Source organism: Pipra filicauda, unplaced genomic scaffold (genome assembly GCF_003945595.2).
Source record: "Pipra filicauda isolate LSUMZ 115617 unplaced genomic scaffold, ASM394559v2 scaffold98_size3848907_pilon, whole genome shotgun sequence".
In the NCBI taxonomy this organism is placed as follows: domain Eukaryota; kingdom Metazoa; phylum Chordata; class Aves; order Passeriformes; family Pipridae; genus Pipra; species Pipra filicauda.
Window position 1 is genome coordinate 2901883 of NW_024105186.1, and position 22670 is coordinate 2924552.

Sequence of the window (22670 nt, forward strand, 5' to 3'; positions counted from 1 at the left end):
ACTGCAACAGAAGCTCAAGGAATGGGCTGACGAGCATATTATGAAGTACAAAAGGGACAAAGCAAATTCCTGCAACTAGGAAGGACTTCTTCCTCAAGAAAGAAGAATCCATGTTCTTCCCTCCCAACAACACAACAGTGTTGTGTTGTTGACAACAATGCAGACGGTAGCCTGACTATCTGAGGAGCATCTCTGCAGAAAAGGACCTGGGAACTTGGTAGACAGTGAGCTGGACATGAGCCAGAGTGTGCCCTGGCAGCAAAGGAAGTCATCAGTGTCCTACTTTAACAGGACCATAACCAGCAGGTTGATACAAGCACTCATCCCTCCTTACTTGGCTCTCATTAGATCTCACTGAGTATACCCTGTCCAGTTTTGGTTCCCCCAGTAAAAGAAAAATAATAATCTGGAATGAGATCAACAGAGAGACACCAAGAAGGTCAGAGCTTGGAGCATGTGCTCTATATGAAGATGCTGAGGGAACTGGGCTTGTCTACCTTGGAGAAGGGAAGGCGTGGGAGGGTTAATATGACAAACCAGCAGCTTTCCAGTTCCTCCAAGAAGGTCACTGAGAGCACACAGCCAGGCTGCGCATGACAGTGGGACAATAAATAACTGATATAAAGTGAAACGAGCAGTTCTGACTTGGTATAAGGAAAAACTTTTCCACCACAAGTATAATCAGGCAGCAGACCAGCCTGCCCAAAGAGGTTGTACAATCTCAATCCTTAGATGTTTTCAAATCTCAGGTGGATAAAGCCTTGAGCAACCTGCTTTGATCTCACAGCTGACCCAGCTTTGAGAAAGAAGCTGGACTAGAGATCTCAGGTTCACGTCAGCCTGAATTATTCTAGCATGATTCTGTAGCAAGGACCAGCTAAAAACCTGTTCAGGTTTGTTCTCAAGGCTTTTTCTGGAGCATTATTAGCCTAGAATGCACATCCTCTTGTCTCTACATCTTCACTCATCTAATTGTCCAGAGTGTTTGCCAGTGTATGTACCACGCTCCCTTGGAGCCTGCTGACAGGCAGAGCCAGTTAGCCTTTCTTTAAAGAGCAGTCAAGTAACACGTTTGACTTATTTTAAAGTCCAAGGCTTAAAATTCCCAGTAATTTGTGCTCAACATCTTGTTCTTCTGTTGCTGAAATCATGGCATATTTTCTAGCTGTTAGAACAGCAATACATGTGTTTTATTTGTGTAACCACTTGTGTTGGTAAATTTACAGTGGTAATGCTGCTTATCTGAAGCTGACTGCAGATTTTTTTGGCTTTCATTAAGCAAGTCTAATGGTAAAGAGACTCTTTAATGTAAGAAAATGAATTTAGATTTGTCTCTGCTTTCTCTTCCATCATGATTTTAAATTGAATAATGCCAGTGAACTCAGTGGACGTACAGTGCCAAAAAAAGGATTATAAAACTGAAAGGGAAATCTTATTCTCAATGATTTCATTTCAGCACTTGCCTGGATCAAGTGCTTGGGTTTGAAGAAGCTGTTTTGACTTGCCTAAGCCTCCATTTCTCTATAAATAACAGTAATCTAGAGAATAAATTATTTGATGGAAGTTTGTGTGAACATTATCAATACTATACTTTTGCTCTTGAAGCATGTGCCAAATGACAGCCTAGAAAGGAGCAAGATGATGTCAAACTATGGTTAGCTCAAGAATGGCCATGTACACATTAAGAAGGAAAAATCTAGTGAAAATAATCTGTGGCCATTGCATGACCAAATACATGCTGAGAATTGACAGCCTGTGGTGGAACTGCAGTGTTCATACGTGTTAAGGCAAACCCAGATCCTAGGAACAATGGTTTAAAGGGCTCATTATTTCTCTCAGTCCAGTGTGTTTGGATTTTTTTTCAGATCATCATGTTAAACTCTGTCTCTGATCTGCATGGCTATATTGACAAAAGTCAGCTGACCCGGGAGCTGGGAGGAACTCTGGAGTACGGCCACAGCCAGTGGATCCACCACCGAACTGTGAGTGCTGGTGTTGTTCTTCACTTGTCTGCACCAGAACTGTCCAGATGACCAATGCAAAGCAACCATTAAGTAGTAACTCTTCAGGGGCATGTCAGCCTACTGATTCTGCCAGGGGCTCATGGAAGGAGGAAATCCATGACTCAAATAGAGAAAGGCAAATTCCCAAAAGTTTGCAATAGAAGCAGTAATCTGTATCTCACTGTGTTCCTGGCCTAGGGCCGAACACTGTCAGGGTATTCTTACTCAGCAAGGCCCCTTGGCACATTCTCTTGGCTTTTGAATAATTGATGGGATTCATAGGCCTTCAGCTCATGGTTGAAGTTGAACATAGGCTTTAGCACTTTACTGAATCAAAGGTCAAAATTCTTACTTTAATGATTAATTATGTCCCTGCTTTTAAGAGAATAGAAACACTAGATTTTATTTTACCTTGTTTTCATTTCTGTGCTATGTAAGCATGCACTCCAGCTGGGTCATATTTTGGGTAACTGAAGAACATTTGTAAGTTGAAAGGTAGAAAGACTTTTTATTCTATTGAGGAAACTTGTACAGGTTTGATTGTTCCCTTTTGGGGCTGGTTAATGCATTTCAGTGTTTGCTTCAAAACAATGTAAACAATTCATTATGGTGCCCAGAAAAGGTGATAGTTCACAAAAACAGACTCCAGACTCTGGCACATTAGCAGCTAAAATACTGTCTCATCCTTCTAGAGCAAAAATGGGCTAAGCTGGGACGTGATCCTGGAAAATTAATTTCACAGAGACTCTGTGCAGTGTTTGCATCTGTCTTTGTGGGTCTACTTGCAAGATCGGTATGTTAGAGCTCACATCTAATGTGAGCCCCAATATTTTGCAGAGTTCTGAACAGCCCTGGGTTCTAGTCTATTGTTGCTGATGGACAGGTTACATCTAACACTCATAAAAAGAGCTTTTCTGAGGTAACTTTAGGTCAAGTCACTTTTGTCACTTTCTTGATATAATTTTTTATGCTTTTCTGTCCTTATAAAATTGAATTTTATTCTCCTTGAAAACCACCAAATATTTCAGGCTTCTAAATGTGGAAACACAGAATTTGAATTCCCTCTAGCACTGATTTTCTACATTTATAGCTGTGTTGACTACAGTGAGGTTAGAATTGAGATAGGTGAGCAGGCTTACGTGTTAAAAGTGTCAAAAATATGAAACTGTCCTTGCAGGAGGGGGGAGTGTGAAGAAATGAATCATCTGTATCAGCTTTCACAAAGCTAAAGGCTTGAAAATATGCGGGAGGGGAGTAAAGAGAGACACAAGAAAGGCTGTATCATTTATTAATGAGAGGAGTTTACATAAAGTAATAATATATAGTTTGTTAAAATATGCAAATAAAAGTGAGCCAAGATTTGAGGGGAGTGTGGCTATATAATCCGCAGAGGTTTGAGTTAAATTTGTTTGAAAAACTCTTACCAAGCAGAGAGACTTGGAAAAAAACCCAACAAGCCACAGATATAACTTAGGTACATGAAACAATTTATTAGACATGTGCACAGGAGAGGGTGGGGGCAAGCACGCTGTTTAGTGAAACTCGGATAAGCTCCTGGTGAGTGGTGCAGTCAACCAAGGAATATCTGCATAAGAGGTTGTCATTAGGGAAGTGTCAGCCTCCATGGCACCTTGAAACAACCTGACTTTGAGTCTTGCTGAGGTGTGGTCTTCATGTCCTTTGCTGCTTCTCTCAGTGTTCTCCTATCTCGTCCTGCCAGTGCTTTTTTTCTGAAACAGCTTTAAACCGTGGCTAAGTGGCAGTGACTCAGTCATCTCCCTGCATCGTTCACTGTTTCTGCTTTCTTATCTGGGTTGGCAGGAGCCTGTGAGCTTTTTTGCCCACGGAATACATTTTTGGGCTTTCAGGAAATCGGTTGTGGATGGCTGTGTCTGTCAGAAGTGTGACATTTCAGCCAGCTCTAATCCAGTAGTTTCAGTGCTGAGAACAGCAGGCTACAGCTGCTGGGCACCAACCCAGAGCAGTACACAGTCTGTACTGCTTGTGTTGAAAGCAGGCATGAATTCATTGGGAAAAAGGGAAGGAGGCTGTGGACTGTGCAGGCATCGCTTCATCTGGGGCATGTTTCAGATCACATATTTGGACTATACCTTTTGAATTATGATCTACTTCCTGTTTGTTTATCACTGAGCACACAGCAAAATTTTACTGTCATGGTTGCAGATAAGGAATTCCCATCATTGCCAGAGAAGGGAATGCAATGTGCAACAACTATGTAGCATTTGCCTGGATGTAAGAGCATCCCTAGTGCTGCTGACTGACACAAACCATTGAGTGGGTTAGATCACAAAGTGCAAAGAATAAAGAGCTACATAGAACAATACGGTCCCCCTCAAAATTTGGGCATAATCATGAAAAAACATCCCATGCAATTACTTGCTACTAGATATAAAAGTTTTACTCACATCTCACAGGTCTGAACAATATATTCTCAGAAGGCAGCATTGGTTTTAAGGCTTCCTCTTTTGCCCTTTCTTCAGTAAAACCACAGATTTCTGACAAGTTTTGTGTTAGTACAGCCAAGTGATAAAGCAATACTCCATTGAATCTATGCATTTTAACTGTGTTTGCTGTAACTTGTTCTTGTATTTATGTACTAACATGAACAGATGGGAGGGAGTGACTAGAATGCATCTAGTACAGATAGGCAGGATGGAGATGCACATTTTCAGAAGTCAGGGGGAAGACAGATTACTGCTGAGTGAACAGTGGCTGTATAAATATAAACACAAAAAGACTTTGCCCTATATACTTTAGGAGTGTCCTCAACTTAAAGCCTTCATTAAAATTTTAAACACAGCAGAATTTCCCAGCAAGCATGGGCAGAGGATCTGAAGTTCCAGGTCTGGCTTTGAACCTGATGTCCTCTGTGGTATCATTATGTCCTCTAAGCTCTGGGAGTTCCCAGTTGGCTCATGGAGATGACAATACTTTGTGACAGAGGATTCAATTTGTGACTTTTAGCATATCTGCCTCAAAAAAGGCAACATGACCTGCTTTACAGGCATGTAATACTTGCAGGACAGTGTGCCTGAAGGACTGAGTGTTGTTAAAGGGCTGTTCTTAAAGTTTGTGACTTTATGCTCCTGCTTTTCCAGGCTATTGAAAACTTTGCAATGACAGTAAAAACGACAGCACAGATGCTACAGACCTTTGGGACAGACTTAGCAGAGACTGAACTTCCCAACGATGTGCAGTGCACGGAGGAGCTCCTCTCCGCACACACCGACCACCACAGCAAGCTGAAGGTGAGTGTTGTCTTCTCATGATGGCTCCAGCACAATAGTACATGATTTGTGACTTAACAAAATGTTCTGCCATCACTTGAGAGTCCATTGTCTGGTAGCCACTGAGGAGGACAGAAACCTGGGTTCAGGAGGTCAATTTGATTCAGCTGTGGAAAAGGACATTTTACAGCTTCAAGAGTGATAGAACAGGGAAACGTCACTTCTAATGTATGAGGGGGTGTGATGGAATCACATCTGGAATAGCATGGGCTCCTGATGAAGAGTTCATCAGAAAGGATGAACTGGAGCAGATAGAGGCAACTGTGAGGATAATTAGGAATAGACAGAATGATCTAGGTAATCATGGTTGTTTTATTTAAAAAAAAACAAAACACCAAACTTTAGGGCAAGTTTAGCTTTGCAGAATAAGAATCAGAAGAAAACATTACTGCTGTCAACAAATACCTTAGGTTAAACACAAGAGAAAAAATACTACTTAAGCTATATTAGCACAACAACACGTTTTATGGAAGAATGTGCAGTGATGTGGGGATTCATCTGCTGATATAATAATGTTTCAGCCTCATTGCCCTTTTCATTACTTATCTTTCATGCTGGGAAGACTCTTCTTCTATGGATGACTCCTTATACCTGTTGTACTGTGGCTCAGCATGTCACAATGTTGTTTGAAGGAAATTCCATTAAGAAGTGCAACGTGTCAGCGCAGGCTCTCAGCTCACTGAACAATCTGCAGCACACATTCAATTTGTGGTAGAATAATTTATTCTGCAATAAATTTCTGCCTGGTCAGAAATGCAGTCTGCTCAGAAATTGTACTATTTCTTTTCTCAAAAAAAGATCTACTATTCAAAGTGAACAGATTTAGTCTCTGCATTTTCTAAAAAAACATATCACCTTTGGTAAGCATTTATATTTTGTTCCAAATATTTAGTACCTATGAAAGCATCCTCCCGTAGCATCACTGTGTTGTCCATGTAAGAGATGTGAGTGTTGGTAGAAGTACATAAAATTTGTTTTCTGGCTTGTTTTCTTTCCCTCAGGATGAGCTGAAACTAGCAGTGAAGCAGGGGGCCACCCTGCTGACATGCATTCGGGAGCCAGTCACCCGAAGTGCCAACAGCAAACTCAGTCCAGATGAACTGGAAAATGTAGCCACAGTAGAAAGGTCAGTGAAGCTGGAGTACCTTGTGCAAGTTGCTAATTTATTCCTAAGAAATGCAAGTGTAATTTAAATAATTTAAATATGCGAGTTATAAATTGCCTCCGGTTCAACCACTCAGGATTTATTGGACAGGGAACTCAGAGAAGGGAATGGCTTTGAGGAATTTACTTGATTGAACTGTCGAGGTGAGTTCAAACAAGTCCTGATTTTGTGGTAATTTTTGGTCAGACCACTAACTACCTGGGCTGAAGATTTAACATGAGACTTACTTTCCCTGTAACATATGTGTCCTCCAAACTTCTGTACCTGATTTGAAGGGCACCTGAATCTCTGTGAGATGAGAGGGTGTGTGTTTGTGTATGTCTGTGGAATCACTGGGGGAGAAACAGATGAAGTGATACCCTGCAGAGAGAGAGAGAGAGAGAGAGAAACAAACCCCTTTTCCTTCCTACAATGCTAGTTACTACCATAAAGCTTTTAGTCACCATGTAGAAGTTTCTGCTGTGCCATGTGATGCAGTGGAAAGAGAAATGCCATGCTAGTGTTTCAGCATGTCTGCATTCACTGGGAACAAAGCTGCTAAAAGTAAAGCTGAGCTGATATTTTTCACTGAATACTTTAAAATCCTTTTAACAGTCACACCAAAGGAATTTGCGAATTCATCTTGAATTCAACAACCAGCTTTGATTAAAACCACATTTTCCAGGGATAGATTGAAAACAGAACTTTAGTTTTGAGAGAAATAGGAGGGAACTATTGTCATTTGCCCTAATAACTTGATCATTTCAGCACTCACCAATCCCTACTTGCCCAAAGAGTGCCCATTTATTGAAATACAGGATATTCACGGAAAACTTTCTTTTCATTTTTTCTTCTTGTTTAAACTGTTCTACTTTGTAATTAATGGATCATTGAGAAACTGTGCAGATGACTCACTAGTCTGGTTTTAGACATTTTACTCAAGATGTATGACACCTTGATATTAATTTCTTTGCAAATAAATGTTTCATCATTTACACAAAATAATGTCCATGGGAGTCATTATGAGCTTCTAATGTATTGTTTTTAATGGACTGGGGAAAATGATTCAGTCCTTGCCTGTTTCTGATGGGTGAAAAAAATGAACAAGTTGTAGAGTCCTGCTTTAAACATTCCATAAAATAATAATTGCATCACATTCAGTCTGCATCAGTTGGGGGTGAATTATCTTTGAAGCATTGGGTGGAAGCTTGGGATTACAGTTGCCCTTGGCTGCCAGAGCATGGAACAGCTCTGAGTCCTTGTTGCAGGTCAGGAGGCAGGACTGCAACTGCCACAGTGGGTCCATGTAGTTGTCACTCATCCATCATACTCCTGCCTATCCCACTGCAAATTTAATTCTCTTTTGCTTAAGGGAGAGTTGACACAGAGCCCTCTTACATGAGTGTAGGCTCCCCACCATCTCCCTGCTCTGCTTTCTGCCACCAGTTAGTGTAACTTAAAAGAAATGAACCATAGGAAATAAGTACATTCTATTCATTATAATTTCTTAACAGGTTGTTGGCTCAGTTGGATGAAACAGAAAAGGCTTTTGATCAATTTTGGACCAAACACCATCTAAAACTAGAACAGTGCCTGCAGCTTCGACACTTTGAACATGATTTTAGAGAGGTACTTCATTTGTTCATGCTGTCTAGTCTTCTCTGGTAAATAAGGTCAAATTTTACCCATACCTAAAGTATACTGGCAATCCAAAAAGAAGACTGGGAGAGAAGCCCTTCATTATGAAATAAGAACTGAGTTTTCAAAAATTAAATTTTTGGCAGCTATCAGATGTCTTACAACATTTGAATAAAGCCCAGTGAGGAAAGTGCCAGACTGTGAGGCCAAAATGTGAAACACCAACTTCTTGATAAACCATTTTACATTTACGTGTGAAGTTATCAAATATAATTTCTTCTGTGATGGTAAGTTGCCAATTCCACCAGAGTCAAAGGAATACAGTTCAGAAAGCCCAACTGTCAGCCCAGAGACTGGAGTAATACAGATTCTGGAGTAATATAGACTCTGGAGTTACAGGTTTTCAAAACTGCGTGGGCCTAAACAGTGAGAAACAGGGCAGCTCTTTGAAGAATAGTTGATTGTTGCTTTATTCCTTGGTTTTTCCATTTTGGAACAAGCTGAAAGACTAAATTTGAGATGCAGACTCTTTTCAAAGATATAGATGAATGTTTGTTGTAATTTTATGAGTATCTTGTGGTAAAGTTTTGGGTGGGTTTATTTTGTTTTGGTTTTATTGTTTTGGTTTTATGCTTTTGTTGTTGCTGTTTTTTAGGTAAAACTGACATTGGATAACCTCATGGAAGCACAAGCAGGTTTTGCTGACATTGGGGACAGTGTGACTCGAGTGGAGCACCTCCTAAAGGAACAGAAACATCTGGAAGAGAAAGGACAGGTTTGCACTCAATTTAGTATTCTAACTGCTCTAGATATGGTATTCCAGACACTTCTTTGTCACTGTCCTTCCATCCCATTTACTCTCTTCTCATGAGTCATTATTTTAAATTGCAAACTCGGATCCTAATTTCCAGAATCCAGGGTTGTTGAGACCCAGTAGTTCCAGTTCGTTTCTTGGAAAGCAGGGGGAAAAAAGCAGGGGAAAAAACTTGTATAATGAATGTCCCTGGTATGGAGAAAGAAGAATTGGACTCCACAACTTCTCTGGGCAACATGTTCCAGTGTTTGTTCACCCTTACAGTAAAAAAGTGCTTCTTCATGTTCCGATGGAACTTCTCAAGTTTCAATGTACTCACTGACAATAAAGTTGGTCTTCAATGTAAATATAAAGTAAGACATCAGCTATATTTATATCCCAAACCTTTACCCTCAGGCTACAGCAGGGATTATAGAGATGGACTGTCATTATTATAAATGTCATTCTAAGATCTAACTTTGGATTTTTCTCATTAATTTCACAGGAACCTTTGGAGAAGGCTCAGTCTCTAGCTCTTCATGGAGAACAGCTTATCCAAAACAATCATTATGCAGTTGACTCCATTAGACCAAAGTGTGTTGAACTCAGGCGGATTTGTGATGACTTTACCAATGAGACCAAGAAAAAGTATGATATTTTGGGAAAGTCTCTTGAGCTGCATAAGCAGTTAGATAAGGTGAGCAAACCTTCTCAGGTAACAGCCCTGCCAAGGTTCTACCAAAAATGAATGTTTTTATAAGCTCAGGTAATTACGATGAAGATAAAAAGTTGTGTTTGTTTTTTCTCTGTTTCATTCAGTAAATATAACTAGAAACACTGGAGCAGTAGATTCTCATAAGTATGGTCTTAAAATGATGAAAAATAGGAAATAAAATAAGGAAAATTGAGCTAGACCTAAATTTGAAATGAGAACCAAATGTATTCTAGTGCTTAAAAATTAACAATTTACTGCGTGTTAGTTTTCAATTTCTCTGATCTAGCTAGAATAGCAAGATAAATGCTTTGAGAATGTTTGTTTGCTATTCCAGCAATGTAAACCTTCTTTGGAGTATTTCTAACTGAGATTCATAGGTCTAAAAAGTTTTGAAGAGTTTTGATATGGTTTCAATTTTTGGGTTAATTATGTGACTGAACACTCAAATGAGGTAGTACAGCTGAGAGATTTGGTTTGCAGTAACACTTTTCCTCTTTGCTCAGACTTTTCCTCTTTCCTCTTTTACATGTTACTGGACCATCTAGCCCATGAGAGCTGCACTGAACAGCAAGTTCAGTTCAGCAAGTCCAGTTCTACATATCCTGGTGGGATGACTTGGGCAGGAACTATGGCATGCTAGGAAGTAACATCCATCCCTTTTAGTGACATATTAGGGCAAATCTGTATTTCACAGAGTAGAAGCAACACTTAACAACATGGACTGTCAGTGATGATGGGTCCTTCTTTCCCCATTTTTCTTTAAAGGCAAGCCAATGGTGTGAAGCTGGAATCTACCTCTTAGCTTCCCAAGCTGTGGACAAGTGCCAGTCACAAGAGGGAGCTGAAACTGCACTCGTTGAAATTGAGAAGTTCCTGGTAACAGCCAAGGAACACCAGCTCTCTAACCCAAAGGAGTTCTACAATCAGTTTGACATGATCCTCACCCCTGAAATAAAGGTAAAACCCCTCAGATGTGCATGTATTCACTTAGAATTTAAAAATTACCAAATGCTTGGTACCTGAGAGTGTACTGGGCTATATATTTGAGTCTGCTAAAATATGCCTCTTTCCCTATTCCAAAAGGGCACAGAGGTGAGCCCTTGGGGCAATGAGTTTTGCTCATATAAGTAGTCATGGAACACATGTGATTTTCTTCAGACCAGTGTCAGAAATACTGCCTGAGTCACCATGTCTTGGTCAGTGAAACTGTGATGTGTGTGGAGTGCGTGGACTGGGTTGCATTAAACTGCAGCACAGTGTCATCTTCAGCTCTAGTCTGTCTGGTAACACAAGTACTTTCTTAACTTAGTCCAGCACTGACAAGTGTTTGTTGTTTGCCTTTTCTTTGTCAAGGCCAACGCCCAAAGAATTGTACAAAAACTTGAAGATGTACAAGAAATGTTTGACAAGAGGCAAGTAAGTTTGAAGAAGCTGGCAGCCAAACAGACCCGGCCAGTACAACCTGTTGCTCCACATCCTGAATCTTCCCCAAAACGAGCATCACCAAAGATTACCAGGCCAGCAGCAGTAGGTAGGCCATGAGCAGTTACTTTCAGACATACACCAATGTTTTGTCCACATGGTGATGTTTAATTTTTGTTATCAGAATGAAGACTTGCACTTGATGTGCAGTGTCAGCCCTGTAGGTCCAGCTATGAAAAATGAATGTGAAATATCTGTCACTACAAACATACAGACAAGGGTGAATCAAAAAAACCCCAACAAACCAACAACAAACCAACAAAAAACCTCAGGTTTCTCTTCCTAGGTCTAATCTACAGAGTACATTTCTATACTGTTTCCCAGTGTGTCTTATATTGCCAGTTCTTGAATACCCAAGCCAGGGTAGTCACTGCAAGCCTGGAAAGTAAGCACGAGAACCTCTTTTACATTGCATATACTGTAATGTGAATATTCGTCTTTAAAAGGTCACAATACCTCAAGTTTCAATCAGATACTTGCCAAATTAAGGGTTTGCTAGTGACACTGCCTCATTTGTGGAAGTTTTGCTTTTTCCTCTCTGCACAGATGTTCATTCACTTTCTAGCTTGTCCTCTGCTAACCATAAAAGTTGAACGTTGCTTCTGTTTGGAATTTACTGAAAGTTCCTGATTTGAAGTTTTCACATGCCTTTAACCAAGATAGCTGTTTTCTGCAAAAGGAACATGGGTGAAGCTAATTTGAGACACTGCATCTTGGAGACCAGTGGCTGTGCTTGGAGGCAAGAAGGCATTACCCCTTTGGAACTGTAGGGCTTTTTAAAAGGGGAACCTTTACCAAAAAGCTTTTTAAAAAAATAAATTTGCAAGAAGAGCTTGCAATAAACTGCTTTCTCAACAGGAAGATTAGGATGGCCAGTAGCCTGACCATTTTGCTTTCTAGGCATATCAGCAGGAGGTCACACCAATGTCCCTGTTCTCCTCTGCTCTGCAACCCTAATCCTTTCTTACCAAGGAAAATCATCTTCTTCCTGTTACCATGTTAGTTTGACATCCGTACTTCCCCCCTACCAAACCATACTAGCTTAACATGTTCTTAACACACAGCTGCTACCTCAAGTTTCAGCTTCACTATTGGCTTAAGGCAAGCTGAGAACACAATGCATGTGAAAAGGTCCTGCTCTGCCACACACATATCCTCCAGCAATGTGCTCTTGCACTGAGGTGGGCAGTCAGTTTGCCGTAGGAGTTGTGATTTGCCTTGAAAACTCAATCAACAGACTGTAAAAATGTAGTAGTTATTTTTCCACGGCATGAGTTACAGAAATGCAGGGAGCTGTGGAGTTCACGCACCCCAGTCCCCTGCTCCAGTCAGCACTAAGTCAGAGTTGATCACATTCACTGAGTGGCCACTAGTGCTGAAGAAAAGGAAGATGCAGAAAATGGGGTTATGGGGTCAGCAGGTCAGAGGCAGTTAGTCCCATCACTGCAAGTACCATTTGAGGATGGCTTTCACCTATTGTGAAACTGCATCTTCAGGCTAAAAGCTAATCTTGCTGTTTAGTTTATGCATGCAGTCTCTGATTTTGTTTCTTGAATTTCTTTCTTGTCATTTTAAAGCACTTGCAGATTTTTTAATTAAATTGTTGGTATAGATAGAACGTTATAGAACAGTCAGTAGTATGTACGTGACAGTGCTCTAAGTTTTGATTCTTGTTCATACAACCAATCCCATACTATCAGCTCTTTCACAGAAAATCATGAGATGCTCCATTGCTCTGTCCCTTGCATTGCAGTTCAGGGTTTTACAACCCAGTACAGGATAACTGTGTGACAAGGATTAGCCTCTAATGTCCTGTTGCAAAATAATAGGTAGATGACATTTATTTTTAAATGTTACTCTGGTTGTTCTTTTAGAAGGTGCAAAGTGCAACTCAGTCCTGTTCAGACACTGATAAGTAGACTGTAAAATCTCATTCAGGTTCCTGAAGGTGCTTGACTGAGTGTACCTCTGTACAAAGAGACAAACCCTGACTACCTACAGCTTATCCAGGGGCTCACAATCACAGCTTACTTTAACAGCTGTGAATAGTACATGTACATTCATATACTCTGTGTAATGGCATCCTTTGGGTGTTATCCAGCTGTCAGCTACCAAGAATCATACTTTGAAATTCCTGAGTGCCCTTTCCCTCAGAATGCCAAAGCACTTGGCAAGTACTGGTCAGTATTTTAACCTCTTTTTTTTTTTTTTCAGAAAGAAAACTGAAGCACAGATAAACTGATTTACCGAGGCATTTTACAGTCTGACTCTCCAATGTGTCTTAGAAACAGGGACACTGAGTCCTATTCCAAGCCTTGAAAATGAGGCTGCGAAATTCTGCTCTTCTTGGAGCTACCCTCTTTTGGACTTTCCTCTGTGTCCTTTCTTCACATTCACGGGATCAATGCACTATCAACATTTACTTATGGGGAGAATTTCTTGAGCAATATCTTGGAAACATGAGAGAGGCTTAGAGCACCTTTTTGAAACACATAGTGTAACTCATTGTCATTTTTTAGCCAGGACTTACCTGAATATTTCTAAAAGCTTGCAAAATAGTATATGGCAACAGGAAAATGCCATGTTCCTAGGCTGCATAAATATAAAAGCAGGCAAAGGCTATAAAATGTTGTAAACAGAAATAGAAGACTAGAAAGAAAGGCTTTTGTCCCCAGGCAACAGAGTAACAATACCATGGCAGCACTGCAATGGTTGTCTGTGAAAGGAAAAGAAGTTATTTTGTTCCAGAACAGATTTTGTTTTGCTTTTCACTGCTGACTATCCATTTTCCAAACAAGGAGTGGTAGGGAAAATTCAATCCAATTCAGGGTGCTAATGGAAAAATCTTCACAGATATGAAGACTCAGACATGAAATACTGTCAGACTCTCCATTTTACATGGACAAATACATAGGTGCACACAGGCAGAGCTGATACTATGTCTGAGAGGAAGGGCAGGTTTCCATCAGGGAAATGACTGTCACAGGTTATGTCTGTGTCCTTATGGTCACTGGTGACTGACTCTCAGCAAACTCTAAGCTTAGTGAAGATCCAGAAAGGCAGCTCAGAGCTGCTGTAAACTCTCCCTCACTCAACACTTTTCACTCAACACTGTGGGTCTGGAAGTTCTGAAGCAAAATTTTAGATTAATCTCAATTTTGCTTGAAGCTTTTGGTTTCGCAAATGAACTTTCAAATTTTGCAGGGACAGGCCTGTTCAACATTGAAAAACTAGTTTTGGAATTATTGTGATGCTCCAAAGTCTGTGCCAGCTGGACTTGGTGCACATTTTAGCTGTGAGAATCTGCTTAAGTATTATTCACAGATCAACCCAGAAAAGGCATAAACCCCTCTGTTGACCTTTTTATAATGAGTGCTTTGAAAATATTTAAGTGGCGTATATAACACCTTATTTTAAGGACAACTCTCTTTACGCCCAATGGAAGCTGCTTGAATACTGCTGAGGCTAAACTTGTCCCTGTATGTGTTGGGAGGAGAGAACTGGCACTTCATAGGGAAATATTTTTGCTGATTTACTTCTGAGGGAATAATTTTTGATGATTTGACTACATATTTGTTTTCTGCATTTCTGTACAAAACTCCTTAGCTGGAGTGAATTGGGATAGGTCCACAAAGTCAAACCATGCAGGCCAGAATTGCCTCTAGGCTGTCAGGCACAGATTAGAGACAAATTACAGAACTGTAAAGGAGAATACAAGCTATAAAGGATGATTGCAGTTAGCATTTCTCTGTTTTAATTTGCTCGTAATTCTCCCAAACTCTAACTCTTCGAAATGAAACTTTCCCAAAGCCTATCTTCTCAGCCTGACACATTCTTGGAAAACTTCAGTAAAAGGTGATTTGGCCATCCTGCAACCATGGTTAGGAAAATTGTCTTACTTTAGTTATCTTTGTGGTGAGAGCTGGAACATGGCAGTACAAAGTGCTATAAAATATTCATGGGTAGATTTCTTTGAGTGCAACATAAATGTCAAATACAGGAGCAGAGATGTCAAAATTTCTGTGAGCTCATTAAACAAATAACATGTTTAAAAGCACATTGCACATACAAAATCCATGACTCACCATACAAGCATCTTAGAAGGCCAGCTTGGAACTTGAGATTCATATGGGGGAACACAGCTGGAGCCTTTTCAATTCTTTAAATAATATAACTTAAGCTGGTTCCATCTCAGTTAAATGTATACAACTGCTCATTGGATCCATTCCAGCATTCCTCACAGTCACTAGTGCATAACACTCACTAACTAATAACATCTGGATAGGGGATGAAGGAAGAATGTCTTGCAAGAGTCTGGGGATATGTGCAGGGGAAGTGAGGCTGCAGACAGATTAGCTGACTCAGAAAAGATGCTGCATGTGGTTTTCGTTAATGGTTTGAGAAACCACTCGTTTCTATAGTTCAAGATATTGAATAAGTGTAACTCATTAGCCAGCAAGAGACATAGACTCTGTAGTCAAGGGTTATAATACATGCCCAGCACTTGTAAGGCATTCAAAGACCCCCTCAAATAAATGCTTTACATTCAGGTTTTGCGTGAATTTCCCAATCACATCTTTCCCCATATGTTTTCTGTGTGAGAGTTTGTGCATTCTCACTAATCACCTACAGCAGAATCAAATTCCTTTGGCAAGAACAGGCATGGAAACAACTAGTCTGCTAAATTTTATTGGGCTTTGCTGCTCCTGCTGTCCAACACGAAACGTGAGTTCGAAGATCATTAATGACAAAATCATTGTTTTGAATTGTGGTGATGACAAAACAGAATGTTTAGGCAGCTAAAGAAACACCAGAGCATCTTTGCTTATCATTCAATGGCTTAGTGCAGACTTTTCCATTTTTAGGCAATATAATCTATATTTCTTTGCTCTAGCAAAATTGCTGTCAAACCCCTGGAAAATCTGCCAATATAAGAAGCACAAAGCAAGGCTCCTCTATGTGGAATATTATTCTACAAGGAGACACCCCACTTGTCTTCCTTTGTTCCTGTGCCTTTATTCTTTCAGTAGGCAGCTCAACACTTTAACTTTCGACTTCCTCAGCAGTACAATACAGTACTGACCTTGAAACAGCCAACTGTGCTGAATTTTATAAGGGAGTTTCCCTTATATTTCCAGTTCCACAGTAATTAGTGCAATAATAATTGGCAGGTATTTTGGCTGTTTCTTTCTAAGGTGCTCCAGAAACTACTTAAAGGTAGTGACATGCAGCAGTCTCTGACTATGGGCCAGTCGATAACTGACAAATTCTCTGGAGCATGACCAAAACAGATTGCTGCCTGCTCTCAGTTCATTTCTGGGTCAAATTGGAAAGGGAAGTTCGCTGTGTCAATCTGAATCAAATTCATCTCTGAAATATATGCAGTTGAATTTGTCTTTCTTATCTTTGCACCTGCCTCCTTTCCTGAAATATCTCACACTGGAGAAGCCAAGACTAACCTAGTGAACTGACCTGAGTAATTGCTGCTGGATCAAGGAGCACCTGCACTTGGGCTTCTTGTGAATGTGCCATCTTTCACTTAAGCTGTTCTGGATCACCTGGAGCTGTCTGAATTTGCAAGTTGTGATCCAGATATCAAAATTTTACCTGATCTCCACTTTTTCTGCTGGTTGCTTTCAGCCAGGATTTTCATACCAGTATCAACCGTCCCCTCAAGTCTTCTGATTAATGAATAGGTCAAACAACATGGTATTGCTGACCATGCTCTTCTAAGCAAAAGTTGTCATGTTTTCTGAAGTTATTTCCTTTGCTTCCATTTCTTTCCACAACACATCCATAAAATTTCTGAATTAGCTTTGTAGAACAATCCAGTGGACTGAACCTGGATTTAGATAGGGCAACTAGACCTTGGCAGAGTATCTAGGGTATTCAGGATGCCTGTGTGTTATTAAGAGTATGAAACAATGTCTTGGTAGTCAAGTCTTAGATTTATTTCTTTTACTGCTGATTTTTCAAGGTATAAATAGGATATAGTTGGGAGAAGCTCCAGGAGATAACAGTGTTTAGTGTGATAGGTACGATCACAATCTGCATTTTGTCAAGATGGTGGTAGATGAGAATTTAAGGCTAAATAGAATCTCCAGGGTGCATTAGTATGGAAAAGAGTGAATTCGCTAATGCTTATAACCACTTTACTCAGGCATTCATGGGGGAAACCATAAAAGGACCCATTTGAAAACTTATCAAATAGTTGATGAAGGTTGGTATTCTGGTTTTGCCAACAGTATAAATCATCCTTCTTGCAGATTAGAAAGGTAGGAAGAACTTTGACAATGAGGATCAATAGCTTCTATATGCTTTATCTTGCATCTTTTTGTCCCCTTGGTTTCAAAATGTCAGTACACCACTTTTTGGGTGAAATAAAAATACCTTTGAGAGAACAATTACTACTTCAGGGAAAGCTTTCTTGGGGTGGGAAAAAGGCATCTGTTGAAAGTAGTGCTCAAAATCAAAACAAATCCCCTGCTGTATATTCTGAAAGAGAGTGATGGAAGAGCCAAAGAGAGACGACATTTGCATTTCAGCTCAGTCCTGGGAACCACGAGAATCCTCTAGCAGTTGATTATAGCTGCTGGTGGTTGCCAGATTTCACTGTTCCATTGAGGAAACCTTCTAGTATAGAGTCATTGTGCAGAGGTAATAGGCATGAAATGGACATTGCCAAGTCCTCATGTCATTCAGCATTGGATAAATCCAAGAAGATTTAGAGAAGAGTTGGAGAGAAGCCGCTTTAATTAATTCTCTTCCCAGCTGTGTGATAAGGCTGCTGAAAAGACACAGAGTAGAAAAAACGTCGACTTCCATTACTGTTGTCTGTGAAACTGATATGTTGTCTTTTTAACTGAATATAATTTGGGTGCTTCTATGTGCCTTTTTTGCCTTTTCTAAAACTACCTTGAAAGAAGAATTTAATGACAAGGGCATCTGAAACTTTGTTAATGTGTTTCTTCTCTAAAAAGTGTTCAACCCCCTCCTACATGAATCCTTTGATACTACATCCTCTTCATTCAAAGATGTCTGCATCTTTGTTACTGCACCCCTCGGCTTCTCCCCAAAAAGTTATTAATTACCACCAGGACTCTCAATGCCTCAAAACATTAAACTTGGTGAAACCATCTCAAAATGTTACCAGATGCATTTGAAAACAATTTCTTGTTCAATTAGAAAGTTTTCCCAGAATAAAAATGAAACGGACCTTATCTCAGAATTGCAGCAATTTTGTTTTGTTTTGTTTTGTTTTTTTTTCTTTTTTGTTCTTCTAACCCAGGTTCTTTCACCATTTCTTCTGGCTTTGTATGTGTTTTTACCATGACATGAATGGTTGTTCATATCAATTCAGCAACTAAGAAAAAGAAGAAAGCTGATTGCCTTGTGCTTATATAGTGTGTGCTGTGAAACAGATACAAACTGTAACAGAGATTCTTTTCTTCTCAAGCAAAATATATGATTCCCCTTCTCACAGTTCCTTTGGACAGCAGGCTCAGGACAAGTGGTTATGTTGTTAAGGATGACTGTCCAGTAGCATCAGACACCTCACTGTCAGCTGTGGTTTGCAGAGCCTGCAAAGTCCCTCAAACCTGACATGACAGAGCATATTCTGAAATTGCCTCCTCAGGTTCACTATTGTTATATTCGTGTCACAGTGACTTGCTGAACTCCTGGGATTACTCTTTCGAGACTTGTTCATGTAATGAAAACATTCAGGGCACAATCCTTTAATCCAACATTGCCAAACCATTACCAGAACCAACATTTCCTTTCTTTGGGAACCCACACAAGCAACACTGTGCAAATGACAATTACCCAAGTGATGATACAGCTGGCTAACATTTACCTGTCTGGCCTAAAGATGGTTTTCCCAGGGGAAGCCAAATCAGTCATTACACTGTGGAGCTTTGGATGCCAATCTGAGCACTGAACAAGGTGGCCCATCCTTTGTGCCAGCTGGTCCATCGCCACCCCAGCCACAACTCAGTTCTCTAAGCCAGGTCTCAGTTACTACTGATGTGTTGGGATCTTTGCTCATTGCTTTTATTAGAGAGTAGAATTTCAACTTTCAGCACACATTTTCTAATGTTACTCTCTTTTTGACTCCTTCAGCTACCAACAGGAGGTCCACCGAAATTTCCTGCCCTCCAAAGACAGTTTCTGAAGTAGAGTTATCAAAAAAGAAAAGCATTAAGAAGACTAAAGGTGGAATTAAGGTAGGATTACCTGTGATTTGGGGACATCCCATATTATGAGAGAACTCAAGACCACATAAATATAGGTTTACTCACTTGGAATTAAAAAAAAAAAATAAAAAAAAATCGAACATTTCTAAGTTGACTCTCTGATAAGGATTTTTTTTACACTCCACATTGCAGTTTGAAAGTTACTCAGATGATAGCGTTAAAAAGCATTTATGGAAAAACAAGTTACACTAAAGGAGAAATCATCTTCAAAGGATGGAAGTGGAAATGTGGAAGAAATGTCCAACAATAATATACTAAAATGCAGCCAAAGTGCCCATCCTCCCTTATAGCACGTAAACTACTTTGTTTCTAAAACTGTAATCCGATTCAGCTCAAGTTGTGTTATGTTCAGGGTTTTACAAAGTTATAGGTTTTTCCTCATTTAAATATTTTCTAAGGGTAATTTCTATGTAAAGGATTTAAAACTAGACATGTAATACTTAGGAATAAACCAGCCAAAACCCAAGAAAATCCACTGTTACCTGTGCCTGCATAGGCAAGTAACCTTCAGGGAAAGCTATCTGGCATTTGTGTCTCTGTGATGAGATTTCTTGCATTATTCTTTCCACAACAAGAATCTATTTAAGATTGTTGGGACATCTTTATCCTTTCTCTCTATTCCCAAGCCTGACAGCATGTAAGAATCCTGCCCTTACAGCAGAGAGTCTTTGCTTTGAGCTGTAGACACTGACTGGGATAATAAGCTACCAAAAACAGCTGTTTGGCCTTCCTTGAGTATTTTAACACTGGAAACAAGTTTCAGATACTCCATTCATCTGCAGGTCTTGAAACTACGATGAACTGCAGCTGCATCCTAAAAGTTTTCATTTGCCCAAGCTAGCTGAAATAGCCACTTTCAGAGAACAGACTTCTTTCTTCTTTTCCCCTGTCAAATTCAAGCAAATACCTCATTTATCTTATTTAAAATGTTTGGGTTTAGACCACGTAAATACGCCTGGGAGAGATAAGAAGAATACCAGTGAGGTTATATTCTGAATGGTCTGTGCACAAATGTCATACCTTTGCCAACATCCCCTTTAGTTAAGTTTACTAAAAATAAGAGGTCAAATCATACACAGTGCTGTACACTCACAACCTTTTAAATAACAGTAGCCCTTTGCCCAGATTTTCTTGCAACTTGCCTGAAGATTCATATTATTGGCTCTTTAGACCATTATATCATTAAAATGGTAAAAAATGCAATTTAAGGTATGTTTTGAGAAAGAAAACATAAGCCCTGAATGTAAGGGAAACAATGCAATGAATGTTCAAAAAGAATTGTGAAACAAGTTGGGTAGTATGAGGTATGATCTTCATTTGGGTGCTTCATGAAAGTGTGATGGAAACAGCAAGTAGCCTTTTTCATATTGTTCAGCAGCTTGGGGGAGAGGAAGAGGAAGGGAATAAGCTTTTTCAGTACATCTCTGGGGAAAATAAATACCTCAACTTAAACCAGGTTATATAGGAGAGGAGATGACACAATAGTCCCTGCACTTACAGTTTTTAACTTTTTCATAGTTAATGAGTTATTTTAAAAGGGATTTTTAAAGGTGAGCTCTATATGAGAACACATCCAATAACAGAGACCACATTTTATTAGTTCTCTGTGCCTTTTCCAGTTTAGTCCACTATTACACAGGGTTTTTGTAAAATAGAGTTTCTGATTTTAATTAATAATTCACAGACCAAAACTCATACACTAGCACTTCTTACACTAGTGACACCCAAACATGGATGTGCTACTTTCATCTAAATATTAAAAAATGGTTTAATCTTGTTAGTGCAGGAATTCCACACAGGCCAAAACCAGTTTTGGGGTTTTTTTGCTTGTTTGTTTGTTTTTCCTTTTCTGGGGGGATGGGAATATTTAGCAGGGAGGAAGTGTTACCAGAAGGCCTGAAAAGCTAAAAAATGTATCAGATGTCTACCTGGCAAAATTCTATTATTCAATTTTTGATATAATACAAGCTACTTCAACCCAGCTCTTCTGTTATCCACACCCCTGACTTGCTCATACATTTCATCTTAATTGCCCTGAAGCTGAAACTAAAAATTAAACTTGGTCCATCTTCTGAAATGGCCAGAACAGTCCACAACTTCAGCAATAAACACAGAATAAAATTCAGTTATCAGCAGGAACCTAGAGCTGGTTCTCCTTTGTTCTGATAATAGTTCAGGTGAGGACAGCTTATTAATGGATCCATCATTATCATCAACCACCTAAATAATTTTGCAATATTGAATGTAAGATACTTTTCCCCTCCAGAATCAGCCATTAAAAATGAAAGTGCTCAGGAACTAAAAGACTGCTGGAATTTAGATATTGGCTTGGATTAACTGCAAACTCAGAAGCTGGGTTGTTTTACTGAATTTGAAGATTTTGGCTTTTGAGTAAGTCCAAGTAGTACTTGGTGCTCTTAAAACAAAAGGAGGAAAAACCTGCTTAAAACTTTCCTGGAGCACACCTGAAATGATCCAACTCTGCAAGACTGGACAAGGGAAAAGGTTAGTGTTTATCAAAATAAACACTGGAGCAATCAAAAAGCTCCATTTCAGCCTGGGGACAGCCCCTGCACACAAACATGTGCTCAGCACTGTCTTACCAACACTGCTCCTGGGACACAAACACTTCTCAGAGGCACAGGATGGATTCCCAGCTTTCTCCATATGCACCCTATAAAGAACTCCGAAAATGTCAAGTCTTTGGTTTGGCTTGAGACACAAACCAAAAAAACAGCATTTCAAAGTCTAAGTAACAGACTATCATGCCTGTAATTATCTACACAAGGAAATAATTCACCTTCTATGGTGCAAGAACACAACGACTTCGCCTGGAGTCAGGAATGCCTCCCATGCCAACACTGAGCAAGGAAGCAGAATAAAAATAGACAAGAGGTATTCTTGATTTAAAACCTGCACATATAGAATTCAATTATTTTAAATTGTCTAGTGACTTGCTAGGTTAGGTAGGATCTGGTTTTTATTCTTGCAAAGAGTTAAAGTGCTCTAAATAAAGCATCAGCAATTAAGTATTTTCACTTTTAACATGTCCTTTTTATTCAGATTGAGGTGATGCATGAAGCAAGTCAAGGAGGATCTAGCAGAGTCCTGGTGACCAGTGAAAGTGATGAGAACTTGTCAACAAGGAGGAGGTAAGGCTGCACACATGAGCTAGTATATTTTTTTCTTCTTAGAATGCAAATTATTGCATTTATAGTACACTCTCTATGATTTCTCTGAAGCTCATCAAGATTAATAAATAATTATCTGTAATGAAGTCACTGAAATGCTTACAGCCATGCATTTATACCCAGTCTATCAGATGGAAAAGC

The 22670-nt window shown here is 39.6% G+C and overlaps 1 protein-coding gene across 12 annotated transcripts in view; it reads left to right on the top strand.

Annotated features, from left to right (window-relative positions):
• Positions 1-22670, top strand: part of MCF2L2 (MCF.2 cell line derived transforming sequence-like 2) — a 158079-nt gene that overhangs the window by 54374 nt on the left and 81035 nt on the right. For all 12 annotated transcript variants that reach the window (XM_027712890.2, XM_027712876.2, XM_027712877.2 and 9 more), the window contains exons 6-15: positions 1866-1982; positions 5123-5272; positions 6313-6437; positions 7970-8084; positions 8749-8868; positions 9392-9583; positions 10367-10558; positions 10955-11132; positions 19205-19308; positions 22402-22490. In XM_027712890.2, coding sequence (XP_027568691.1) covers positions 1866-1982; positions 5123-5272; positions 6313-6437; positions 7970-8084; positions 8749-8868; positions 9392-9583; positions 10367-10558; positions 10955-11132; positions 19205-19308; positions 22402-22490 — 1382 coding nt within the window. The remainder of the gene's footprint in view (positions 1-1865; positions 1983-5122; positions 5273-6312; positions 6438-7969; positions 8085-8748; positions 8869-9391; positions 9584-10366; positions 10559-10954; positions 11133-19204; positions 19309-22401; positions 22491-22670) is intronic.